We start from the raw sequence: 24,733 nt of genomic DNA on the forward strand, positions 1-24,733 counted from the left end.
TTCTTCTTCTTCTTCCTCTCTCTCTCTCTCTCTCTCTCTCTCACACACACACACACACACACACACACACACACACACACACACACACACACACCCTTCACTCACAATATCATTCTCTCTTCTCTCTCTTTGTCTATTTCACATCTCTCTCATTAAGTAAAAGGAACCTTGTGTATGTACTGGGAACTCATTTTGAGCTATCACCATCAACACTTCCCCTGCACCTAAACAAACAGATGTTTCCGAAATTCCCTAAATGGATTGTGTGGATTAACAAATGATTGAATATGATGTTTCTGCACTTTAATGCAAGGATAATATAGCTTGAAATTATCAACGAGTTTGTTTTGGAAGACTATATTTGTGAAACGATTACTCACAAACGGGTGAGCAAGTTGTGTTCTTGGTGGGTTCACCATATGTAAACCCTCCATATCACGTGCGTTAATGGCCCATTTAAAAGTCCTAATTTGTACATTCTTCATGATTATAACACACCCTTTTCCTCTTCAATCTATGTATGTTACCTTTTGATTGGTACCCTTTTGAACGTGGAAAAAGTGTAAAAAATAGAACTACCCACCCCTTATATTGAGTTTTTATATTCACAAGCCCCTGGAAGATTATATTTGTGTACCATATCTGAAACGATCACTCACAAACTGGGGAGCAAGTCGTGCTCTTGGGGGTTTCACTATTTGTAAACCCTCCATATCACGTGGGTTCAAGGCATATTTAAAAACCTAATTTGTAGATTCTTCACGATTATAACACACCCTTTACCTATTCAATCTGTATATGTTGCCTTTGATTGGTGCCCTTTCGAGCTTGTGAAATGTATAAAAGATGGAACTTTTATGGAGCTCATGTGCTATGTTTTCATATCGTATGTCCAGCTCTTTTGTCTTTGGCTTCAATAATTGAAGAGCTACAACTTCTTAAGAAAAAAGTTGAGTACATGACATGTCTGAGTGGTTGGGTAGAATAACTCTAAATGCAGAATGAGCCATGCATGATAGGGCAAGCTATCGTGAATTTACTGAGATTTGATCTTACTTTGCCCATTTTCTTTAGGCTGTCTCTTTCTCTCTTATCATCCTGACCCTATGAAAATGATGGCTAGGAATGGACAACGCTAGGGCCTATAATGATTTGCTCCAAGGCTCAATGAGGCAAGCTTTATAATCAATCTAGAGGACAGTGAGGAGAGCGGGAGAATCATAATATGGAAGCAGTGCTACTGACAGGAGACAAAACTGTCAATGAGGAATTATCTAGCAGTTAATGATATGCAGCCCATTGCAGAGGAGCTTCAGCGGTTGGAATTTTGGAATATAACATGTAAGATGAGAAAGGAAACTGACTGAATGGAGCAAACTTAGACTGACCTAACCCATCAACCTACTTTGCAAGCTGGAAAATGCAGAGGATAATTTGGTAGCCTCCAATGACGGTCACAAAATCAGTAAAAAGAAAGGAACTCTCCATCTGTGGATATCCTTTTCCCTTGCAATCAAGAATGTTTACATTGAGTTTTAGTATGTAAAGACAACCTGGTTGTAGTGTTGTCTTTCTGGAAATTATGTTGGATGCTGTACAAAAGGTCTTTTTGTCGAATTTCGTGAACTGTACAGAGGGACAAAAAAGAAACTCACTTTTCAGATGTCTTAGGTAGATTGGTTATTTGGTGTACACGCAGATTGTATGCAGTACTAGTATGGTCATTTCATTTTGCTTTATAGTATGACAGCATTTACGTTTTGATGTATGCAGGTTCTTAACGAGTGACGCAGAAAATCCAACGATTGAAATTTCTTTAAACCCTTTGACGAATAAGACTGGAGATGTGTGGCATGTTTGTGTTGAGGTAAGCATAGTTTATTCAAGGCCAACACATTAGCCATGAGGGCAAAGTAGCCCACCTCACCTAAGGGAGAAAATTTGGACTTTGTACTCACTAGGCTGTTATACAATCTCTCTCTCTCTCTCTCTCTCTCTCTCTCTCTCTCTCTCTCTCTCTCATAAAAGGTCTTGAGTTTCAACTCCTGGTCGGCTGTGTGGTAGATTGGTTATGCCATTTCCCTCTTGAATAACAAGTCTTGAGTTCAACTCCTGGTCGGCTGTATAACCTTTCTATCACCCAAGTGTGGTAGATTGGTTATGCCATTTCCCTCTTGAATAACAGGTCTTGAGTTCAACTCCTGGTCGGCTGTATAACCTTTCTATCACCCAAGTGTGGTAGATTGGTTATGCCATTTCCCTCTTGAATAACAGGTCTTGAGTTCAACTCCTGGTCGGCTAGATCTTTAAGGTCTCTTGGGATAGTTTCCTACGACGTTAAAACTCTCTACTTCTTCTTCTCTCTCTCTCTCTCTCTCTCTCTCTCTCTCTCCTCGTCGGCTAGATCTCTAAGGTCTCTTGGGATAGTTTCCTACGACGTTAAAACTCTCTTCTTCTTCTTCTTCTTCTCTCGTATGATAGCTTAGTAGAGCATGCTTTGAACTCTCTATATTGAGTTAGTTTCTTTCCTTTTATCCAGACCTTGTATCAGATTCACCATGATGTAACTCTTTGGTCTTGTAGGTCAGTTTGGCCTTTAAAAGACATTAATATTAATATTACATTTCATTTCTCTCTCTCTCTCTCTCAGACCTACATGTCATTTCTCTCTCTCTCTCTCTCTCTCTCTCTCTCTCTCTCTCTCTCTCTCTCTCTCGATAGAATCATGCAATACCAAGATCAAAGATGCTTAGGCTTGTATGTACTGGAACTACGTCGGCAAAGGGATAATCTAATGAGAAGACAAAGAGCACTACAGCCTCAGAGGCAGATCACAGATTTCTTCGGATCGAGAGAAGCAGGAGTGGAAGGAGAAGCAAGTTTTGGCTCAACCCAGTCTCATACCCTCTATACAGGAATTTACAGTCGGGACCAGGCCTATTGGGGTAGCAGTAGATCGCTCTCCTCACGTTTATCGTCTCATTCAGTTCAGCACAGCTTGACTAGCACAGAGATCTACGTATGCCCAATTTACCTATACTTCGGAGATTGATTCCGTCTACATAAATGCTATCTATAGACGCTTATGCACAGAGGATCCGGGGAGACCTCTAGGGGAGCTCACTTATCTATTGATAGAGACACCACAACAGCAGCAGAGGTATAGCCACACACTGAGCCTGGGAAGTGGTATGATGAGGAGTGCAGAGAGTCCAGATCTCTACTTTAGAGGGAGGTACTGCTAGGAGTCATTACTCACAAGCAGTCATGGATTGTTGTCACAAGACGGGCACCACGTGCCAACGGAAAAGAACAGAGTGAATAGACTTTTAGCATTTCAATAACAACTGAAACTGAAAGAGAGAGAGAGAGTACACGCGACACGGAGTGGTGGAGTTCCACCCCAGAGATTATTGGCCCCAAACCTTGGCGCCCCTTTCGGTATTTCTTTATATTGCATCATTAAAGTACAAGCCAATACTCTTTTCAGAAATTTCAGCAGCAAATTTTTGGGGCTTTTGCAAATGTGATGCAATTCGGGAGAATCTGTAGCATGTATTGCAGTTTGTGGTCCTGTTAAGTAGAGTTTGGGACTCCTCTCATATGTACAGGAGATTTATGTGATAAACACATGTATATTACTTGCGGAATGTTCTATTCAGAATGATGTATTGCTGAAATCACATAAATGCAGTGGCTTTAGACCTCTGAGTTTTGGGTCTCTGCACATACTTTTGGTGATACCACTATAGTGGGAGTGTTCTTGCGTTTTGTGTGAAAATTTCAGCATTTATAGCTGAAATTTACCCCTGTTTTATGCTGCTTATGCATATTTACACTGTCCTCCATACACTGCCTTTTGTTCTTGGCTCATTTGTGCTGATTTTTGGACAGTAAATAGGTTGTTTTCTCACCTATTAATTTGCTGTCATAAAATTTCAGCAGCATATTTTTGCGTGTTTTTCCTTGAAAATGGCTTCAAATGCATTTACCAGTAGCAGTGAGTCAAAGTATTTGATGGAAATCAAAAGATTTGACGGCACAGGCCTTGATTTGTGGAAGGAAAGAATGCAAGGTATTCTATTTCTTAAAGATTGCGAAGATGTATTGCTTGCGGCAAAACTTGAAAACTTGTCAGATGCAGATTGGTCAAAGCTGAACAAAAAGGCTATTGCTTATATCAAAACGGTTGTGTCAGATGATGTGCTTACTGACATTAAGCGTCTTGACATTGCATATGCTATCTGGAACAAGTTGACGAGTTCGTATGAGAATAAAACTTCTATGAATCAAGTTCATCTCATGCAAAAGCTTGTAAACATGGAATTAGATGAGGCAAAGCCTGCATCTGAGCGCTTGAATGCGTTTGCAGGTGTTTTGAGTCAGCTTCAGGATTCAGGGCTGCAACCATTTGATGACAAGTTGAAAGCTATTTTTCTTTTGATGACTTTCTTGACAATTGGGAAGCGCTTGTTGTTCCATTGTCAAACAATGCTGCTTTAACCTTTGATGGTGTAAGAGGCTCCATTCTCAATGAGGAGATTAGGAGGAAAGCCAGTGGTGAAGGCAGTGGCACAACTTATAATTAAGGGACAGGTCAGATAAAAGGAACAACGTGGCCACTAGGGGCAAGAGCAGGAGTAAGAGCGTGGGAAAATCTCAAGACAAAAACTTGCTGTCAATGTGGAGCAGAGGGAATAAAAAGCCTAATTGCAAATTTTACAAGCAAGAGCTTGAGAGGAAGAAACAGCAGCAGGGTAAGAGTAAGAAGGATGCAAAAGATGCTAAAGTGATGATGACATCTCTTCTTCTTCAAAGGATGTAGGCAAGGCTAATGTGGCCTCCAGTGTGGTCATAGAGGAAATTGTTGATGTGGAAGAAACACTTGTCATAGCTTGGAGTGCTTTTGATGATGTTTTGGCTATGGCAAGTGATACGTACATCACAAAGCTAGATCTTATTGATGCTTTGTTTTCAACACATGATGGGCTGTCTGAGTCTTCTATAGTAGATAGTGGTGCCTCATTTCATGTAACTCCGTCTTTGGAGTCTTTTGCCACATACACTGCAGGTAGCCTGGGTAAAGTTTACTCGGGTAATAACTATGCATGTGACATTGAGGGTGTTGGCACCATTCACTTGGCATTGGAAAATGGCTAAGAGCTTGTTTTGCATGATGTTAGGTATGTGCCCGGCATCAAGAAGAGTTTGCTATCAGTTGGGCAATTGGATGTAAAGGGCTACTTCACTACCTTTGGTGGTGGCTTTTGGAAAATACAAAAGTGTTCTATGCTGATTGTGAAGGGCAGTAAAAAGGGAACTTTGTACTATTTGCATTGCAAGGCCTTACCTGGCAAGTTTGTTGCCGTGGCTGAAGTTCATTGCCCAATGGAACTTTGGCACAAGAGACTTGGTCATATGAGTGAGAAAGGGCTACATGTTCTCTCCTCTCTTGGGAGATTTGATGTAAAAGGTGCTGGCCTTGAATTTTGTAAAGATTGTATTACGCACTCCGGAAGGGGTATTTGATTTAGTTCACTCTACTATTAGGGTGAAATAGGGCTACCCATTGTCTCCTACTCTATTTGGTATGTATGTTGATGAGATGTCTGATTATATTGACAAAGAGGGTGACAAAGGTGCCCAGCTGGCAAGGACGTGGATCCCATTGTTGTTATATGCTGATGATATTGGGTTGATATCTGACTCACCAGAGGGTTGCAACACATTTGGATGCACTACACAGTTTTGCAGAGGATAGTGGATTGTGTGTAAACCTTGGTAAAACCAAGGTTATGGTGTTTAACACCACCAAAGTGGATCAGGAGATCAGCACCTACTTTCACATATGGTCAGGAGATTGTGGAGTATATAGATGCATACACTTACTTGGGAGTAGTCTTTACGGGGCCGAGATTTTCTTTGAGAAGAGCAGCAAAGACTAGACTGACTATAGCTTATGTGTAAGAAACTTGGACACTCCAAGTCAAATTTCTACTGCGACACGATAGGAATTCACTTCAAAACAGGTCACAGTTCACAATTGATTTGACACGGCCCGGCAGAGTTCCGTGCCTAGAGATATTGGCCCCAAAGACTAGCGTCCCTTTCGGTATTTCTTTTTGTATCAATCTGCAACTCTCAGACTCTGTGTCCAGATGCTCTAAGAAGTGGGAGGCCTGCCCACGCTTATAAAGGTTTACAAGGGATGCCAAAAGCAGAGTCCCAAAAGCTGTCCCAAAATTAAAAGCAATTTCCACTAAAGCTCTCTCCCTCTCTCTTGCAATTTGTGTAGAATAAAGCAAGTCAAAAAGCTACCGCTGCTGCCTTAATAGCACCGCAAAAAGCGTCGGAAAATGCGGACTTCCCTACACTACTGCCACATTATCACCCCCGCAAAAGGCGCCTCATTTTTCAAGAGGTTGTACGGCATGCCACGTCAGCAGCCCAGTAGGGCGGGCGGGTGTGTGTGTACTGGATAGCCACGTCACGAGTTTGTGACATACCGCCCTCTTGAAAGCATTGTAATTGCCCTCAATTACGCCTGCAAAACAGATAGAAGCCATAAACTATCTTAGCAGACACTGACTGTTAGTACCGACGCACTAGGAACACACATCTAGCACATGACAGTCACATCACACAACATAACTTGACATCACAGGACATCACATGACAAATCACATTAAAAAATTCATCGAATCTCACACCATGATTTATCGGCAACATATTTAGCAATTGCATCTAGATCCACTCAGGATCTCACAGATGTCCCATTGACTAATCCTTATTGCAACCATGTCTATCGAGATCATTTAGACCAAAATACTGCAATCATTTCGTCTTTCAGTTCCTGCACTTAAACAAGTCAAAAACAAACTAATTTCATATTATCGGGAATTCCAATCCATAAAGTCACACAACAGAATACTGTCACCTCACAGTATCCTTGAAACTCAAAGAGACATCAGTGACTTTAATATCAAAAATCGAGGCAATATGTTGACAAAGGAGCGGAGCAACTCCCCTCTTGTGCATACTCGCTGCACTAGATTCTGCCCAAGCTGAGTTTGGGGTTCCATTTAGAATAGACTATGCTAATCCATATGCTTCAAGGTAAAGATTCACAATCTGAGGAGTATTTGCTAGGTCCTCCTCCTCCATCCACTTCGCATATCCAATGTAGGATAGTTCTTGAATTTAACCAAGAACTGCCTTATCACTTTACCCTTAATGTTTCTGTCTTTATATGCCAATATCTGTTCTGGAACAAGGATCTCCTCGTTTTCTTCCACTTTGGGTTGCTCATGAGACTCCCCATCTTCGGGCACATCGCCTTTAAAAGGCTTCAAGAGAATCACATGAAAAGCATTGTGAATTCTCCAAGTATCGGGCAGCTTCAGTGTGAAGGAGACATCATTCATCTTTTTGGAAATCTGGGAAGGTCTGTAGTATCGCATACTAAGCTTTGGAAAAAGCCTCTCCTTTCCCTTTTTCTTTCTCAGGCGTGCCTTTTCAAAACGTAAGAGCACCCAATCGTTCTCCTTCAATTTCAAATCACGATGATGGCGATCTGTTGCCTTTTTTTGTCTTTCTTGAGATTTCTGCAAAGCCTCGCGGACCTTGGCAAAAGTAATGTCCAAGTCACACGTGTACTCATCGGCTTCAAAAATCTTATCTTTTGTGCTTAGGAAGGGTGGAACCTTCGTAGCACCTTCAGTAATTCCAAATGGCGCCTTCCCCGTTAAAGAGTGTATCGTGTTATTGTAGGCAAATTTGACCAAAGGTAAATAGTTTTCCCATTGCGTCTTCTGATCGGAGATGTAAGACTTCAATAAATCTAGTACCGCTGAATTGGCAATCTCAAATTGCTCGTCAGTCTGCGGGTGGAAAGATGACGAGAACTACAACCGCGTGCCAATGTTCTCCAAAATAGCCTTTACAAAACAAACTCGTGAATTTGGGGTCCTTGTCGGAGACAATCGTCTCGGGCATGCCATTGTAGCGCGGATAATGTGTCGTGCTCTCTACAGTGGGTGGTCCTCAGTGCAATGTGCGTGACAATCTCACTCAAACAGACTGAAAACAGGAAACAATAGACACACCCTAGCTCACAGAGACACAACAACAGCAGTAGAGTAGACCACAACAAGTGACTCGACTATCTCAAAGTACCGATACAGAGACTCTGGCGTGGTAGCACACTCAGCTCTAGCCCAGGACTCACAGGTACAATGGGGTGTCGAGGCTCAGATGTGCAGGGATGGTGAAGACGTGCTCTGTGTAAAGACTCACTGCTCTCGAGATACGATGCTGGACCAAAGGTGAAGAAGATAATCCCGATGACCAACCGCTACTACTCATATGTAACACCATAAAGGGCCACCAACGGCTCATAAATGTCAGCCATGTGGTGAGCTGGCCACGAGGTCCACTAGACCACCGTCGGTAGGTACCCTGCCACGTGTCACTCTCGAGACCAAAGGGTCCGTCCAGTGTGAACCAGACCAAGTGTAACCAACTGTCCAACTGTCTGTCCTGTGAAGTGACACTGTAGCCCTGCTACAGGTTGCCCGCCACAAGACCGCTCACCGTCTCCGTGAGAGGAATACTGAAAAAACTGTGAAGGAAAACCACTAGGTACTGCATCCGTAGATCTTTCTTGAAGTAGGTGTTAGGCCCATGACCATACATACCTCAAAAGTGGAGTTAAAAACTACACTGCTTGCAATCGCCTTAAGCCTCTAACTAGGCAGGAACCCAGTATGCATGATTGCATAGCATAGTAACAGGGAATGGCCATTTTCAAGTCCCCGTTCCCCGTTGCCATCCCAATTTCCCGTTCCGGATCCCCGTTCCGTGTTTCAAACGTGAGTATCCGAAACAGGGAATGGCAGTTCATGCATGTTGCCGTTCCCCGTTCCCCGTTCCGATTGCCCGTTCCGAGTAACTATGTTGCATAGCATAAGAATTCCAATTGGCAAAAGATGAGGCTCTATAGCAAAGAGATAAGTTCAGTTTGATTCTAGCGCATCTTTATATTCCCTAACCATAGTGATAGGAAAATGACATGGTTGCAGATTAACCTTGCCACACTTTTTGCAACAACACTCTTCTCGAAAAGAGCTATGACCATAAGCCCGAGTAACACTGCAAATAGGGTTAAGCTCCATCATGATGGCAGAACGAAAAAGCCCTCACAGCAACAGGATGGCAACCAAGTGAAATCTTGAGAGCCAGTTGATCATGCGGGGGGGGGGGGGGGGGGGGGAACTTGAGGGGTGGGGGGTAAAAACTAGCTGAGGCTGAGAGGGGTGGGGAGGGCTAGATAGGGGTAAGTGGAAGGGAGGGGGTGGGTAGGGGCGAGGGGGGGCTTGGTAGGGGCGAGGGCAAGGGAGGGTAGGGGCGATAGGGGGTGGGTAGGAGGGTAGGGGCGAGAGGTGATGGAATAGGGGACAAGGGGAGGCAAGGGCGAGGGCGAGGGGGAAGGGTAGGGTTAGGGCTAGGGGCGAGGGACTAGGGGCTAGGGGCTAGGGACTAGGGACTATGGGCTAGGGACGAGGGGCTAGGGACTAGGGGCGAGGGGCTAGGGACTAGGGACTAGGGGCGAGGGACTAGGGGCTAGGGGCTAGGGGCTAGGGACTAGGGACTAGGGGCGAGGGGCTAGGGACTAGGGACTAGGGGCATGGGGCGAGGGGCTAGGGGCGAGGGGTGAGGGGTAGGTAGAGGGGCTAGGGCGAGGGCGAGGGCGAGGGCGAGGGCGAGGGGTGAGGGTAGGGCGAGGGCGAGTGAGAAGGGGCAAGGGGGTGAGGGGTAGGTAGAGCGGCTAGGGCGAGGGGGTAGGTAGAGGGGCTAGGGCGAGGGTGTAGGTAGGTGGGAGGGGGAGGGTGAGGGCGAGGGGTTGGTAGGGAGAGGGCTAGGGGTAGACAAGCGGTCGACAATTCCATCTGCTAAACAACAGAATGCAGGAACCTGCACCAAGGGAGGATTCTGTAGGAGCCAGCACCAATGGAGGGCCTGCTGCCATGAGCCTACAATAGCAGTAGCAGGGGAGAACATTAGTGCATGCTCTCTATTGTTTTGGTGACTCTCATGTAGCTGATGGGAACAACAATGTTCGGCGCTCTTGATGATCTCTTTGGCACAAATGTGAACCCGAAGGATGTGGGCATTCTGATTGTGGGTAAGTTTGAGGGGGTAAGGGTAGATAGGTACAAGTAAGGAGCAGACCACTATCATGAGCAAGATACCTATCAAGATCTTGGAATTCATCCTGCAAGACGGGCTCTGAGAATGGAGTATGTAAGACACAGAGGAGAGCTTTCTTCTGGTCGAAGAAGAAAGAGACACCAAAGGGGTTGACGTTTGAGGGGGAGTGAACTCCTGTAGAGGAGATTTCTTCCTGCTTCTCTGCTTCTTCAAAGGCTCAGGTGGCACATTAGATTTAGCTACTGTGGAATCATTTGAAGAGGGTGTTCCTTCAGGCAAAGAGTGAATAGAGACTCCATAACAAGGCATAGATTTGGTAGCTTCCAACCACTCCAACAGATCTTCGTCTGACCCTTCAGGTGTAGTAGGCCGTTCCTGTTCAGGGTTGGTTTCCATTGACAAAGAAACTTGTTGCACCACTGGATCCATACCTCCTTCTAAGAGGATGGGTTGCATCGGGGAGCCAGAAGTTTGTACACATTGCGTCGTTTCCCCAATCATGAAGTGCTTTAGTGTGTCGCAGCCATGGTCTTCCAATGAGCAAAGGAAATCCGCCCTCGACCTGGGGAAGACGAACCACAACAAAATCCAAGTTAAAAGTAAAGTCTTGTACCTGCAGAGGCACATTGTCCACTATGCCCACTGCGTAGATTGTCCGCTGGTCGGCCAACGTAAGTGTGAAGGGAGCGGGGCGAGTAGGCTGTAGACCTAGAGCCAACATAGTGAACTCGGGCATCAGGTTGATGCCATCCACTGTCACTCTTGAGAATTTCCGATCCAAAGCGGACACTGTCAGGCGAGGGCTTCTATAATCAGTGAGTGGAGCAGCGGGATTGGATATCATATAGGACTCTGATGGTCGCACTGGGAGGTGCCTGCCACTAAGACCTGCTCTAGGATAAAGTGATTGAATAATAGCAAGGGTGTCACTTCTAAAATTTGCATCTAGCCGCAACATGTCATAAAGGGACACTTGTTGGAAAGTGTTCTTCAAGACTGTCTCTGCTGTAAGCTTCTCTTTATCTACCTGTCGTTCTTATGGTATCTTGATCTTCTGCAGATCGGAAACTGCTTCCAAGAAAGCTTCATCAATATCAGAGAGCAAAGATTTGGATTCTTTCATGGCAGTAGGGGATGGCTTGTTAACAGCTGCAGGCAGGGTATCCACTGGTGTGAGAATGTGTGGGGGAGTTGAACTTGATGGAATGGTAAGACCTAGAGCGGCTCTCTGGGCCCGGGTGAGGACGCCCGATGGCTCCTCTGCCAACTGCGGCGGCTTATTTTGAGGGGTAACCACGTGGGTAGAACGAGGACCTCTCCTCTTGAAGAGCTCGTTGTAACTTTAGGGCTTCCAGTTCCCTGCGTAAAGAAGATAAAGGATCAGAAGGATTGTCGAAAACACAGAGGGGGTCTCTATGTGAGGGGGGTTGGTGAATAGCTTCCTAGCCCCCTCTATCCTTGTAGCAGCTGCAATGAACTCCTCCAAAATGGCGTCGTGTCGGAGACTCTCTCGGAGTTTTTGTTGAGAAGTTTTGGGAAGCGCCTTCTCCACCCACTTCTTAACGATGAATTCACCGGGTTGCTGAGGAAGCTTGGCAACCAGAGACTTGGTCGTAGTCATAAGCTGTGCAAAAGTCTCCTCTGGCTGGAGCACCATGTTGGCTAACTCATCCAACACCTTCTCCTGGTAGTCACCGGGCCTGAAAGCTGCACAGAACTGTTGCCTTAAGGCTTCCCAGGTTGCAAAATGGTTCTCTGCAAACTGGCTGTACCATTTGTCTGCTAAGCCATCCAAGGTGGATGGAAAGAGTACCAAATAAGCATCTTCCTTGTTAAGACCACGACCCCTACAGAGAGATACAAACCTCCTTGCATGGTCGTCAGCATCTTCTGAAGAGAGTCCTTTGAATGTAGGGAACTTGATGTTTACCTTAGCCAAAACGCTAGCCAACGGCTCCATGGCCCCTTGCTGAGCCTGTTGCTCAGTAGCCTGCTGTAGCAGAATAGGAGAGAGCTTTAATGAAGAAGGTGATCTGGAAGATATGGAACCGGATGAAGGAATGGGCATTGAAGGAATGGGGGATGTCGTATGTGGAGGTATGGTTGATGAGGTTAAAGGACTTCTACTAGATACCACAGGGCGTCTTCTGTTATAGTGCTTCAGAGGGCTCAATAGTGCGCTTTGACGCTCAACTGACCGCCTTGTATGTGTCATGCAGTGAACAACACAGGTCTAACACAGAACAAGTGAGGATGGTGACTAGACCACCTGGTCCAGGACCAGTGACTAGACCACCTAGCTGGACCAAAGACCAAGGACCAAGGACGAGGACTAGGACTAAACCAGGACCAAAGACCAAGGACCAAGGACGAGGACTAGGACTTGAACGAGGGCGAGAGAGGACTAGACTTGCAGACTATCTCCACAGTGTAAGCAAGTGTGCGGAGCCAGGTAACTACTGATTAGCTTCACGATTTTATCTCCACAAGAGTGAGACTTCCTTTGAGGTCCCACCGTGATCGCCAAAATGAGAGCACCTGTAGCGTGAATAATGTGTCGTGCTCTCTACAGTGGGTGGTCCTCAGTGCAATGTGCGTGACAATCTCACTCAAACAGACTGAAAACAGGAAACAATGGACACACCCTAGCTCACAGAGACACAACAGCAGCAGTAGAGTAGACCACAACAAGTGACTCGACTATCTCAAAGTACCGATACAGAGACTCTGGCGTGGCAGCACACTCAGCTCTAGCCCAGGACTCACAGGTACAATGGGGTGTCGAGGCTCAGATGTGCAGGGATGGTGAAGACGTGCTCTGTGTATAGACTCACTGCTCTCGAGATACGATGCTGGACCAAAGGTGAAGAAGATAATCCCGATGACCAACCGCTACTACTCATATGTAACACCATAAAGGGCCACCAACGGCTCATAAATGTCAGCCATGTGGTGAGCTGGCCACGAGGTCCACTAGACCACCGTCGGTAGGTACCCTGCCACGTGTCACTCCCGAGACCAAAGGGTCCGTCCAGTGTGAACCAGACCAAGTGTAACCAACTGTCCAACTGTCTGTCTTGTGAAGTGACACTATAGCCCTGCTACAGCCATGTAATCTGAAGATCTGGGCCACAAACAGTCTCGCTAAGTGATCAGGCTTGATTGTTTTCTTCACTGGAATGAAATGAGCTTGCTTACTAAATCTGTCAATAACAGTCCAAATACCATCGTGACCACTCTGTGTTCTCGGGAGATCAAAAATGGAATCCATTGCAATACTTTCCCAGGGGCTGGTGGGTATGGGTAACGGCTGTAACAATCCCTTTGCTATATGCCTGTCAAACTTGACCTCGCATACCAATCAACCGTGCACAAATCGTCCACCTCCTTCTTGAGTCTCGGCCAAGAGAAGTATTTCTCCACACCTTTCAAGGTGGTAGCAATGCCGCGGTGACCCTTAAAAGGTGGACAGTGGCATTCTGTCATAACCTTTTCCCTCAACGACTGTCTAACGCACAACATGGTTTTTCTCATCAAGTAGCCATCCCGAATGGAATATCCCGCTACTATCTTCCCGTTCCATATTCGAGTGAAAATATCTGCAAAATTTGTATCTGTGGTATACTGCTTGACCATATCCTCGAAGCTCCTATGATGTATCGTGGAAATAGCTAGAACCAACGGCTTCCAGGACAAAGCATCCGCCACCAAATTCTTCTGTTTCTCCACATGGACAATCTGGAAGTGAAAGTGTGACAAGATGTTCGCCCATTGCATCTGCTTTTCCGATAGCTGCTTCTATGACAATAAGTAGCGTAAACACTGATGGTTTGTGAAGATAGTAAAATCAGCTCCGAGTAGGTAATATCGCCACTGAGTAAGAGCATGGATGACTGCCAAAATCTCTTTCTCCTAGATCTATGCTGTCAATTCCGGCCTTGAGAACAATCGGCTCTCGTAGGCAATGACATGGCCTTCTTGCATTAAGACCGCACCCAGACTACGACCACAAGCTTCACAATATACTTCGAATGACTTCTGCAAATCCGGCAAAGTCAAAACTGGTCCCGTAGTCAATTTCTCTTTCAATGTCTGAAAGGTAGTCACCCTTGTGGGTCCCCACGAGAAAGGGACTCCTTTCTGTGTCAAGATATACAAAGGGGAAGCAACCTTTGCAAACTTTCTAATGAACCGCCAGTAGTACGAACACAAGCCCAAGAAGCTTCTGACTTCATGGACGTTCTTCAAATCAGGCCAATCACGGATAGTCTCTATATTGGCTGGGTCCATCTGCACTCCTGCTGCTGCTGAGACAATGTGTCCCAGAAAGTGCATCTTCGGTAGGAAAAATTCACTTTTCTTCGCATTAATCACCAACTTGTGATCTTGTAATGCCTAAAAGACCAGTAGCAGATGTTCTCTATGTTCTGCTTCATCCTTGGAGAAAACAATGATTTTGTCAAAGAAAGTGCCAACAAATAGTTTGTACTCTCGAAAAATCTTGTCCATCATCCGGTTAAATGTCGCAGGAGCATTGGTTAGGCCAAAAGGCATCACCAAAAACTCAAATAACCCAAAAGTTGTCCGAAAAGCTGTCTTATAGACATCTCCCGGCACGATTCGGATCTGATGATATCCGCTCTTCAAATCGATCTTGCTAAAACACGAGGATCCTTGTAGTGGGTCAAGAATATCATCGATCCTAGGAATTGGAAATTTATTCTTGATGGTGTTTTGTTGAGAGCTCTATAATCGATGCACATTCTCCAAGATCTGTCTTTCTTCAAAACCAACAACATTGGAGAGCAATACAGTGAAGTACTAGGTTGGACAAGACCCTTTTCCAAGAGGTCTTTCACTTGGTTCATAATTTCTTCGTTCTGGGCTCGGCTCACACGGTAAGGTGGCCGGTTCGGTGGTGTGCTTCCAGGTATTAGATCAATGGTATGATCCTCAGGAAGAGCGGGTGGTAACTCGCCTGACAGGCCCTCTGAAAAGCAATCGGCATGAGTGTGGAGAAAATCTTGGTGTTCTTTATCAAGTTCAAACATATTTGTCCTATCCTCATCATTCAACTCTCTCAAGAAGATCGAGTAAACAAATAGACTGGATTTCATTAACTTTGAAACGGCCGAAGCCGATACAGTAGGGACAGCCTCACCCTTAAGTTTTACATCAAGTACAATAGTCAAAGTCCTTCTCTATAGTCAAAGTCGCTTTTCTTGCCCGATAGTCGACCACAACGTTGTTCTTATGGTACCAGGAAATTCCCAAGAGGACATCACAACCTTCCAAGGGCATTATGTAGAAGTCCTCATGCCCCAACTACCCTTGACAATGCAACCGAAGTTTGCCAATGACAGGTGTAATGGTTACGTCTCTGTCGGGTGCCGCTAGAACTGCCTCTGGTATTGGTCCCATCCGATCCGGTATGATCTCGAGCCGCGCCGCCAATTCAGTTGAAATGAAGTTGGCCTTGGCTCCTCCATCAAAGAAGATCAAGGCTTCTTGGTCTTTCACTTTGCCCCAAGCTCGACAAAGTTCTATACTCTCGTCAATCGTGCTTGGGTCAGTACCCATGTACTCTAGAACCAATCTTGCTTTCATCTTGCCTTTTCGTCCACATTTTTGAGCTGCTTTCGAACCCTCAAGTCTGTCTTCATCCTTGTCGTTCGGTTCTTTCGGTGCCTTTTTAGGGCACTTCGCGGAGATATGCCCAGTTTCCCCGCATCCAAAACATTTCCCCTCTTTGATGTAGAGAGCTCTCTCTCGAAGAGTGAGCTTGGGTGGTGCATCCTTTTCTTTCTTTTCTGGGTTGCTCTTTCTCTTGTTCGAAGTCTGTTCGTCCTTTGCGTCATTCATCTGTGGGGTAGGTCAAACTGCCCGAATGAATGGCAAAACCCCGTTTCGTACGACTCATCAGTTCCTGAATGGAATTTGACTTTTGCTCTAAGCAGTGATCTTGGATCTCTGTAGGAAGTTCCAAGGTAAACCGCTCAATCTGTTCTATGAGATCTTCTTGAATGAAGAGGCTGGTAGAAAAGAGCTCCAGAATCTCTCGCAATATGCGTCCAATGTATCCTTCTTGGTCATCCGAAGATGGTTCCAAGCAGTTCGTATGTCATGTTCGTACTCTCGAGTCAACCAAGAAGAAATAAAAAGACCTTTAGATTTCAACCATTTAGCTGGCGCTGTCTGGTTTAATAGAAGCATGGACCACCAAGTTCGAGCATCTCCCTTGAAGTAAGAGGTAGCCCTCCGAATCTTGTAGTGCTCTGAGTAACGCCCTCCAGAGAAAGCAATGTTAAACTGCTGAATGAAGGCCAAAGCCTTCCAAGCATCTCGATATCCAGAAAACGAGTCAAATTTAATTGACTGTCCACCTTCTTTAAACTCTTGGACTTTCTTGCTTTTATCCTCCAGAAAGTCATATTGGTTGGCTTTATAGAATTTTTCTTCTTTGCATAAAAGCTGCTGTCGTCACAGTCTGAACTATCCGAAGACGAGTCCTTTGTAGAACCTGTCAACAACTTGGCGAGATTTAGACTTCTTTGCCTTTTTCTTGCCCTTTCCGAAGCTTTTCTTTTTACTTCGCTTTTTCCCTTTTCTGTCTTCTTCGCTCAAGTCAGAGGAGCTAGAAGAACTGTGAGAAGAAGAAGAAGAAGAAGAAGAAGAACTAGGTACTCCTTCAAATCGCATATGCTTCTTTTGCTTTCTTACCAAGGAAAAGGTAGACTGACAACCCAAATAACCCGAGAAGTCAGTTCTTTTCTTCTGCTTTTTGTCGTGCTTTTTTGGCCTTGTTTTGCGCGTCAAAAAGCTGAGAAATCTGTGTATCAACCACCTCTTCTAAATCTTGCTCTGTAAACATCCTTGGAGTAGGAGGTTTCTTGAGTGCCGGTTTGAGGGGTTGTTCTGTGGTTTGCCACCATTGTGAATGCACCTCGTCGAAGGAGGTCTGGGTCATAAATTTTGCAAATTTCGGGTCCTCAGCAAAATTTAGCATCATCTTTGTTGCATCGTTGATCAGTTGTCGACGCTCCATCGCTTCAAGCTCCACCTGAGTAGGTCGAGGGGGGCCGTACTCCTGGCGTGAATCTTCTTCATGATCTTTGCCCGCATCTTCGGATGCAGAGGAAGTCGACTTATCTCTGTTTGAATCCACAAGTGCCGTGTAAAAAGGATCGGATTTCCCGGTAGAAGAGAAATCGGCCGCGCTCTGATACCACTGTAACAAACTTGGACACTCCAAGTCAAGATTCTACCGCAACACGACAGGAATTCACTTCAAAACAGTTCACAGTTCACAATTGATTCGACACGGCCCGGCGGAGTTCCGTGCCTAGAGATATTGGCCCCAAAGACTGGCGCCCCTTTCGGTATTTCTTTTTGTATTAATCTGCAACTCAAAGTACAAGGGAGTGGGAGGCTCTCATTCTCATACTCTACGTCCAGATGCTCTGAGAAGTGGAAGGCCTACCCACACTTATAAAGGTTTTACAAGGGATGCCAAAAGCAGAGCCCCAAAAGCTGTCCCAAAAATAAAAGCAATTTACAAGAAAGCTCTGTCTCTCTCTCTCTTGCAATTTGCGTGGAATAAAGCAAGTCAAAAAGCTGCCGCTGCTGCCTTAAATAGCGTCGCAAAAAGCGCAGGAAAACGCGGACTTCCGTACACTGCTGCCACGTCATCAGCCTCGCAAAACGCGCAGCATTTTTCGAGAGACTGTATGGCATGCCATGTCAGCAGTCCAAAAGGATGGGTGTGTGTGTACCGGGCAGCCACGTCACCAGTTTGTGACATTATGCGGCTTTGGGAGGATTGGAGAGGATGTGTTCGCTGCCTATTAAAGAGGGAACACAACCTGGCTTGTGATGCATAAGGTAGAGCTGCACCCGCAATGGTCCGTCTGAGTCACCGCACATTTCAGCCCGATGAGTGCCCCAGGAAAGACGGCAGGAGTTGAGAAAATTGTGTGGGACGTAAGTATGAGCGGCTGAGGGAGGGGGAGGACCAGAAGGTGGAGGGGGGGGAAGTAAGGGCTAGAGGGAGAGGAGGAAAAGGGAGAGGTAATAGAGGGGAATGATCCATCCGCATGGGAATAGGGACCTCGGGAAGAGGGGAAGGAGTGGGCGGGGGAACGGCAAGTGAAGGAGGAGCTGGTAGCAGAGGTAAGCGATCCTGTGCTGAAGAAGAAGAATGGCGAGGAGAAGCAGGGGGTAAGGGGGAACCTAGGACAAAGTTATTTCTTTTTGATACTTTGGTTGCCTGTACTATGCTATATGGGGTAAGGATGGTTGGAGACGTATGGAGACGCCCTTTGTATCTATGATCTCTCGGTTGATTAGAGCCAAAGCCTCCGTACCGCATGATATCAGTCGAGCGGAGTTAGCTCCCGCCCCTAGGGAGATTGAGGCGCTTACCAGATCAATCTCCTTTGTACACAGCCTATGGGATACTACCAGAGATAGATATGCCAGGTTGGCCCTAGAGTCCTCCAGACAGTTAGCTCTACAGGGGGATACATCATGCTGGTATGCACAAATGACATCATGGTTTCAGACACATGGCTTCACCATGGACAGGCTACCTCCTTTTCAGTACTCTCTACAGGCACCCTTGATGTCTCTGACATGGGTGGAGATTACTAGACTCATTCGTTACGATTTGATCCAGCTGGACACGAGGAGGAAATGGATAGAGCCGGTACCGGAGTTGGGCATGAAGATGGCTTTCTTATAGAGAGCGTCTTCTCCACCTCACAGGCGGATGGGTTTGTGATTCGACCTCATAGTTACATGGGACGGCGGGTCGGGGTCGGGAACGGAGTCGGGACGGTAAAAGTCAGGAAACGGGGACAGGGGTCGGAACGGCAAAAAAAAGAGAGTTTTTTTGGCATTTTTTGACCTACACACATGCCACACACATAGAGCATCACTTTGACCATAAATTTACACTAAATAGACCAAAGAACACGAGTCATATAGGCTGAAATGTGCTAATAAAACATCGATGATCGATGTATACAAAATGAGAAGTGCATGCCACAAGGGCTCAAGAGTCAAAAAGCCTAAAGGACTTAGGACAAGCCTAAGGCCTCAAGGATAACAAAAAGTACAAAGGGCTATGTAGTAGGTAGAGTCGTAGACTCAAGAGTCTAGACTCGAGAGTCGAGTGATCAATGATCATCAAACTCAAGAAGTGCTCGCCTGCTGAATCTCCACATCGTCGTCGTAGTCGAGGTCGTCAACGACGTATGAGGGTTCGGGAGGCTCGCATTGAGGCTCGAAATCCTCCTCTAGCTCCTCCAAAAGAGTATCGGCCATAGATGGATTCTCTTGTGCCATCTCCCACTCAGTGAAAGGATCTGCCTTGTGTGTGACGCTCTTGGCAAGCATGCGCAAGTTAGCGCTCACAAACACCAAATCATTGGCCCTCTGAACCCCAAGGCGATTCCTCTTCTTAGAGGCAATGTGGCTGTACACACTCCGTAGTTGCTCCAAGCAACTAGTGGTACATGCTTGGTTAAGGACACGAACAGCCAAGCGCTGCAAATGTGGGCCATCTCCTCCATAGTCCTCCCACCACAAGACCGAGCCAATCTTGTTGCGATCAAGCTGTGCATCTACACATCCATAGGAGCCCTTCTTTTGCCTGTAGTTGAGTAGCTCGTCTCTAATCTTGCGCCTAATGTCACTGCTAGGCTCAAGGCGCTCCAATGCAAGCCGCCATCCTTTGCTCACCTCTTTGTCGGTCTCTTGACGCCGTCCTTGAAACTCAAGGTCAAGCACATAAGCTGCCGCATGAAGTGGAGAGTAGTATCCATTCCACCTCGACTCACACAAGCCATGAATCTCCACATACTGAACAGGGTCAGGCACAAGCTTCTCAAGTGCCTCTATCATCCGATCCATGGCTTCGTAGACTTTGCCAATGCATGGCTGCAAGCCATCCACCACTCGAAGTAGGTGTAGAATAGGCTTGACCATGGCGTCAAGAGTCTTCACCTCCTCCCACCAAGCGGCGTCGTCGGCCCATTCTCGGCATTTCAATCCTACTACTGATGTAGACTCCGGCATGGCCTGGAACTCATCATTGAGAAAGAGGCCCCTTAAGGCTCCGCCACATGTAGACAAGCGGCCCAACATAAGCCAATTAAATGCAAATCTTGTCTCTGAATATTTGAGCAAGGACAAGTGGCTCCTCTTTGAGAATTCATGGCGCACTTTTTGATGGTTGAGCACAAAGGAGACAATTCGAGAGGCGTCACCAATGGCGGGTGAAATCCATGACAAGTTCCCTATGTCCTTGAGGAGGTTATTGAGGCAATGCGCCATACAAAATGTGACATGGATGCTGGGATACATGCCCTCAGTGATAGCTCCGGCTGCCCTATTTGACGCCTCTCCATCTGCAACCATACAAAGGACATTCTCCGGGCTGGTGATCTCTATGGTGCTTGTCCACTCCGCAACAAGCATCTCGGCGGCCTTGCCACTATCGGATGCATCATGTGACTCCACAAAGTACATCTCCCCCCGAGAGTAGGCCACCACCCCGTGGATGGACCGTTGCGGGTGTCGCTCCATCCATCTACAAGAAGAGAGACGCCATTGGTCTCCCACAAATCCTTTGTTGCTTGGGCCGCTTGCTCCACGGCAAGCTTCTCTTTGTCAAGGAGGGTGGTGCGAAGCCTCTCTGATGAAGGTGGCACATTAGTGGAGCCATATTCCCCTATTTTCGTAACCATGGTTCGAAAGTATGGAGACCTATCCACACAAAATAGAGCATGTTGTGTTAGTATGGAGAGTCGAGAGTCGAGAAGTTATAACCCATTATGAATACAAAATGGAAGATTGCAATGTGCATATGCTAAGGGAAACTCACCGCGAAGTATGGAAGGCAATGTGGTCGTGGAAGAAGAATCGGGCAACCGACCTATCCACCTCTTCCTTCAATTTAGGATTCCAATTTTCGTTGAGAGTGGTTTGGCGATGCGGAACGGAAGAGGACGGTGTAGATGCATGGCTCTTGAAGGTTCGAGAGATGTCGTCAAGGTTGGCTTCCCTTTGCTCTCGCGGTGTCGCCGTGGCGGAGGGATCAACGGCAATAAAACGGCCCCTCTTGGCCGCTTCCGCAACCTCATACACCGTGAGCTTCTCAAGAAGATCCAACCTCTTCTCGGGAGCTACATGAGGGCAAAACTTCACCTCGTGACCGGGTTCATGAAGAAGATGGGCTCGCACTTTGTTTGAACCACCTGTTCTCTTGTATGGACATAGCTTGCATGTCCATGGTCTTGCACCGCCACCTTTGCCACGCGAGCTAAAGTCGACTTCATCCCACCACGACCACGTTTGCACGGCGGGCCTCCTTCGAGAAGAAGTGGCTTGAGAAGTGGAGTTGGCTTGAGATGACATGATGGTGGAGAGACTCGAGAGAGTAGAGCTTATAAGTTAGAGGAGTTAGAGGAGAGCTTGTGTGGAGAGAGAGTAGAGGAGAGCTTCAAAGTGGGTAGAAGAGGGAGAGGAGAGCTTCAAAGTTCAAACTTCAAAGTGGGTAGAAGAGGGAGAGACTTGAGAGTGGAGACTAGAGTGTAGAGTAGTCAATGGTCATGCTTCAAGCTTGAGCAATGAGCATTGAGTATAGAGGAAAGCATTGATGATTGAGTAGCTTGAGCCTTGAGCTCGAGGGAAATGGAATGAGCATTGAGACTATGAGTATTAAGAGGCCCATGGGAGCCTTTTATAGCCTCCCAAGGGCCAAGGCTCCCAAAATGTGGCAGTTGAGGCTGCACAGATCCGTTAAAAACGGTCATATCGATCAAATTTTTGAATGGACTGCAGCCGTTCCCGGCTGACCCCGTCCGACCCCTGCCGTTCCGTCCGTCCCCGGCCGTCCCCCTGCGACCCGCCCGTCCGGCCCGATTTCCGTCTGTCCCTTGGCGTTTCCTTCCGTTCCCGGCCCGGTTACGGCCGTCCCCCGGCCCTAGGGCTCGTCCCCCCCGTCCCCTGTAACTATGTTCGACCTAGCTATATGGACACACATCTTTCTCATGGTTTGCATTGTGCCATTGGCCAGATACGCACATCCTCACACCAGCTTGAGATTGAGACTAGCAGATTCAGAGGGTTACCACTAGATAGTAGGATATTCCGCTTATGTCATCTAGAGCCAGAGACAGACTTACATTACATATGTCATTGCACAGTGTACTATGAGATACGAGGCCCTTTTCATTGTCTATTCAGAGAGGGTTTTGGGTCTCTGTCTAGGGTCATGAGTTATGAGAATCATAGATGTCTTGGACTGTTTCTACTTGAGTTCCACAGGCATAGAGACACTTTACTGAGGAGAGTTGGAGAGAGACAATCTTAGATTACAGATTTCTTTACACTAGATATTGGACACCCAGAGGAGCAACCACCATTGCAGAGCTCTCCCTGCATTCATACTACCACTACTGGCATTCTCATAGACCGAGCATCGGAGCTAGGGAGATCTAGACGACCACGATTGAGGGGAGGACCTACACAATATCGACGGAGACTACAACAGAGGATTTGAGCCATAGTTTCTTGACGTCCAGACTGCAGATGAGGTTGGATCCCCCCCTCCCCCCCCCCCTTCTCTCATTGTTCTACACATTGTACTAGGCACCTTTGTATTAGGTGGCACATCCATAGAGTCCCAGCTAGTAGTAGTTGAAGGGGATCGGGGAGCACCACAGACGGAGAGTGAGAGAGAGAGAAGGAGACACACACACAATGTGGGTGGGGAGACTGTGAAGTGGCAGCTCCCCCTATACAGTATACTCACTATAAGTATAGGGTAACAGTGGGTGGGCGCCCATGACCTGGGCGACCGGTCAAGGCACATAGGCCTTAACCCCAACAAACTCCCACTTAAAGGCCAATGTGCCTTTAAGCAAGATCTACTAGTGTACAACTAATAGAAGGTGAGAGATTCTCTCAACCCATGCCCACTGACTCTCGATAAGCTAGTGCATCCGGCTCTACTGATAGACAAACATCCCACTGCGGAAGCCACACAGAGCTAGCTCCAAGCTTTGCAAATAGTCTATAAGAGCTCATGCACTCCTGCAAGTATCGGTCCAATACCTGCAAACCTCCCCTATAACAACCTCCCACTTAAAGGCGACTGTGCCTTTAAGCAAGGGAACCTAGTCTAAAGACTACAAAAGGTGAGAGAAAACCGCTCTCAACCGATGCCCACTGGCTGGCTGTGATCGTGTGCATCCGGCTGTCTTGCTCCCGTGTAAGTCCATACACCACCAAACATACCGCACACGTACTGCAAGTATGTACGCAATACCTGCATATCTCCCTCGTGCACTATGCCATCATTAGTCAACAAACGACTGACAACCCCAACTGCAAATGCTCCCACTACAACTGCGATATCCGGTCTCAAGATCAACATCTCATACATGAGACCACCGAATGCCGATGCAATGCTAGCGGGCCCTGCTAGCTCTACGGAGCATGCATCAACATATATATCCCTGGCAATAGGCATCTCTGACTGACAAGGCGTGTCAGCCACATGCATCTCCTGACTGTCCGCAAAAGACGCATCAACCTGTCGTGCAACCTCAGAGCAAACCAGCTGCTCTAGGTGTCTGCTGGAAGACATATCCTGCACAACTATATCCCCATGCTCACTGTCGAGCATAGAAAGGAATGACTGCATAATCGCTGACATCTCAGCCTCCTCTACAATCATCCACTGTAAACATGACCACTCAATCTGCTGTGACTCACTAGAGCTCTCATGCTCTAACTCCGTATGCATAGACTCTTGCACAACGTCCTCCTGTCGTGACTCACTAGAGCAAGACCGCTCTACCTGTCTATCCTGCATAGAAGTATCTCGCACAACTGACTCTCTGCTTTGCTCAGTCACTAGCAAAGCATGCATGTCTGACTGTCACCTCTCTGTGTGACTGCTCAAGTCGTGCCCCAACTGTGTGCACAACGAGCTCACTACTCTGCACTCCATGCAAAGCACCCTGTAACCCATGACCAAAAGAGACTCGCCTGCTCTCTCGCTCTCTACCTCGCTGCATGATCACAGAGACAACACCGTCTCTCGCGTGATCCACATGCAATGGGTAACCTGTACCACTCGTGGTACCTCTCGCAATCACTAGCGAACCCAAATGCATCACAAAATCTCACTCTCGTAGCAAAATCTGACATCCACAATCTCTAAGCTGACCAATCGAGATCAAACTCACTGTCAAATCTGGTACATAGCGCACATGTCGTAACAAGTAAGATGCACCACTCGGTAATGACAGTCTCACATCTCCTGCACCTGCTATCGCATGCACCGATCCATCGGTCAAACGTACACTGCCAAGCATCCCGCTAGAATAGCTACAAAACCATGCACGATGCGGCGTGACATGAAACATAGCATCTGCGTCTAGCAACCACTGCGAAGGGAGTGTACTATCCACATGTATAGCATCTTGTGCATAGCTCGAGGTAAAAGTGACAT

At 46.7% G+C, this 24,733-nt stretch overlaps 1 protein-coding gene across 1 annotated transcript in view; it reads left to right on the forward strand.

Moving 5' to 3' along the window:
- LOC147435922 (isoamylase 3, chloroplastic-like) overlaps positions 1-24,733 on the forward strand; it is a 205,298-nt gene that overhangs the window by 60,890 nt on the left and 119,675 nt on the right. The window contains exon 5 of the mRNA XM_086488826.1: positions 1,774-1,867. Coding sequence (XP_086344952.1) covers positions 1,774-1,867 — 94 coding nt within the window. The remainder of the gene's footprint in view (positions 1-1,773; positions 1,868-24,733) is intronic.

This window comes from Adiantum capillus-veneris, chromosome 18, assembly GCF_014529385.1.
Source record: "Adiantum capillus-veneris isolate H3 chromosome 18, ASM1452938v2, whole genome shotgun sequence".
NCBI classification, from domain to species: Eukaryota; Viridiplantae; Streptophyta; class Polypodiopsida; order Polypodiales; family Pteridaceae; genus Adiantum; species Adiantum capillus-veneris.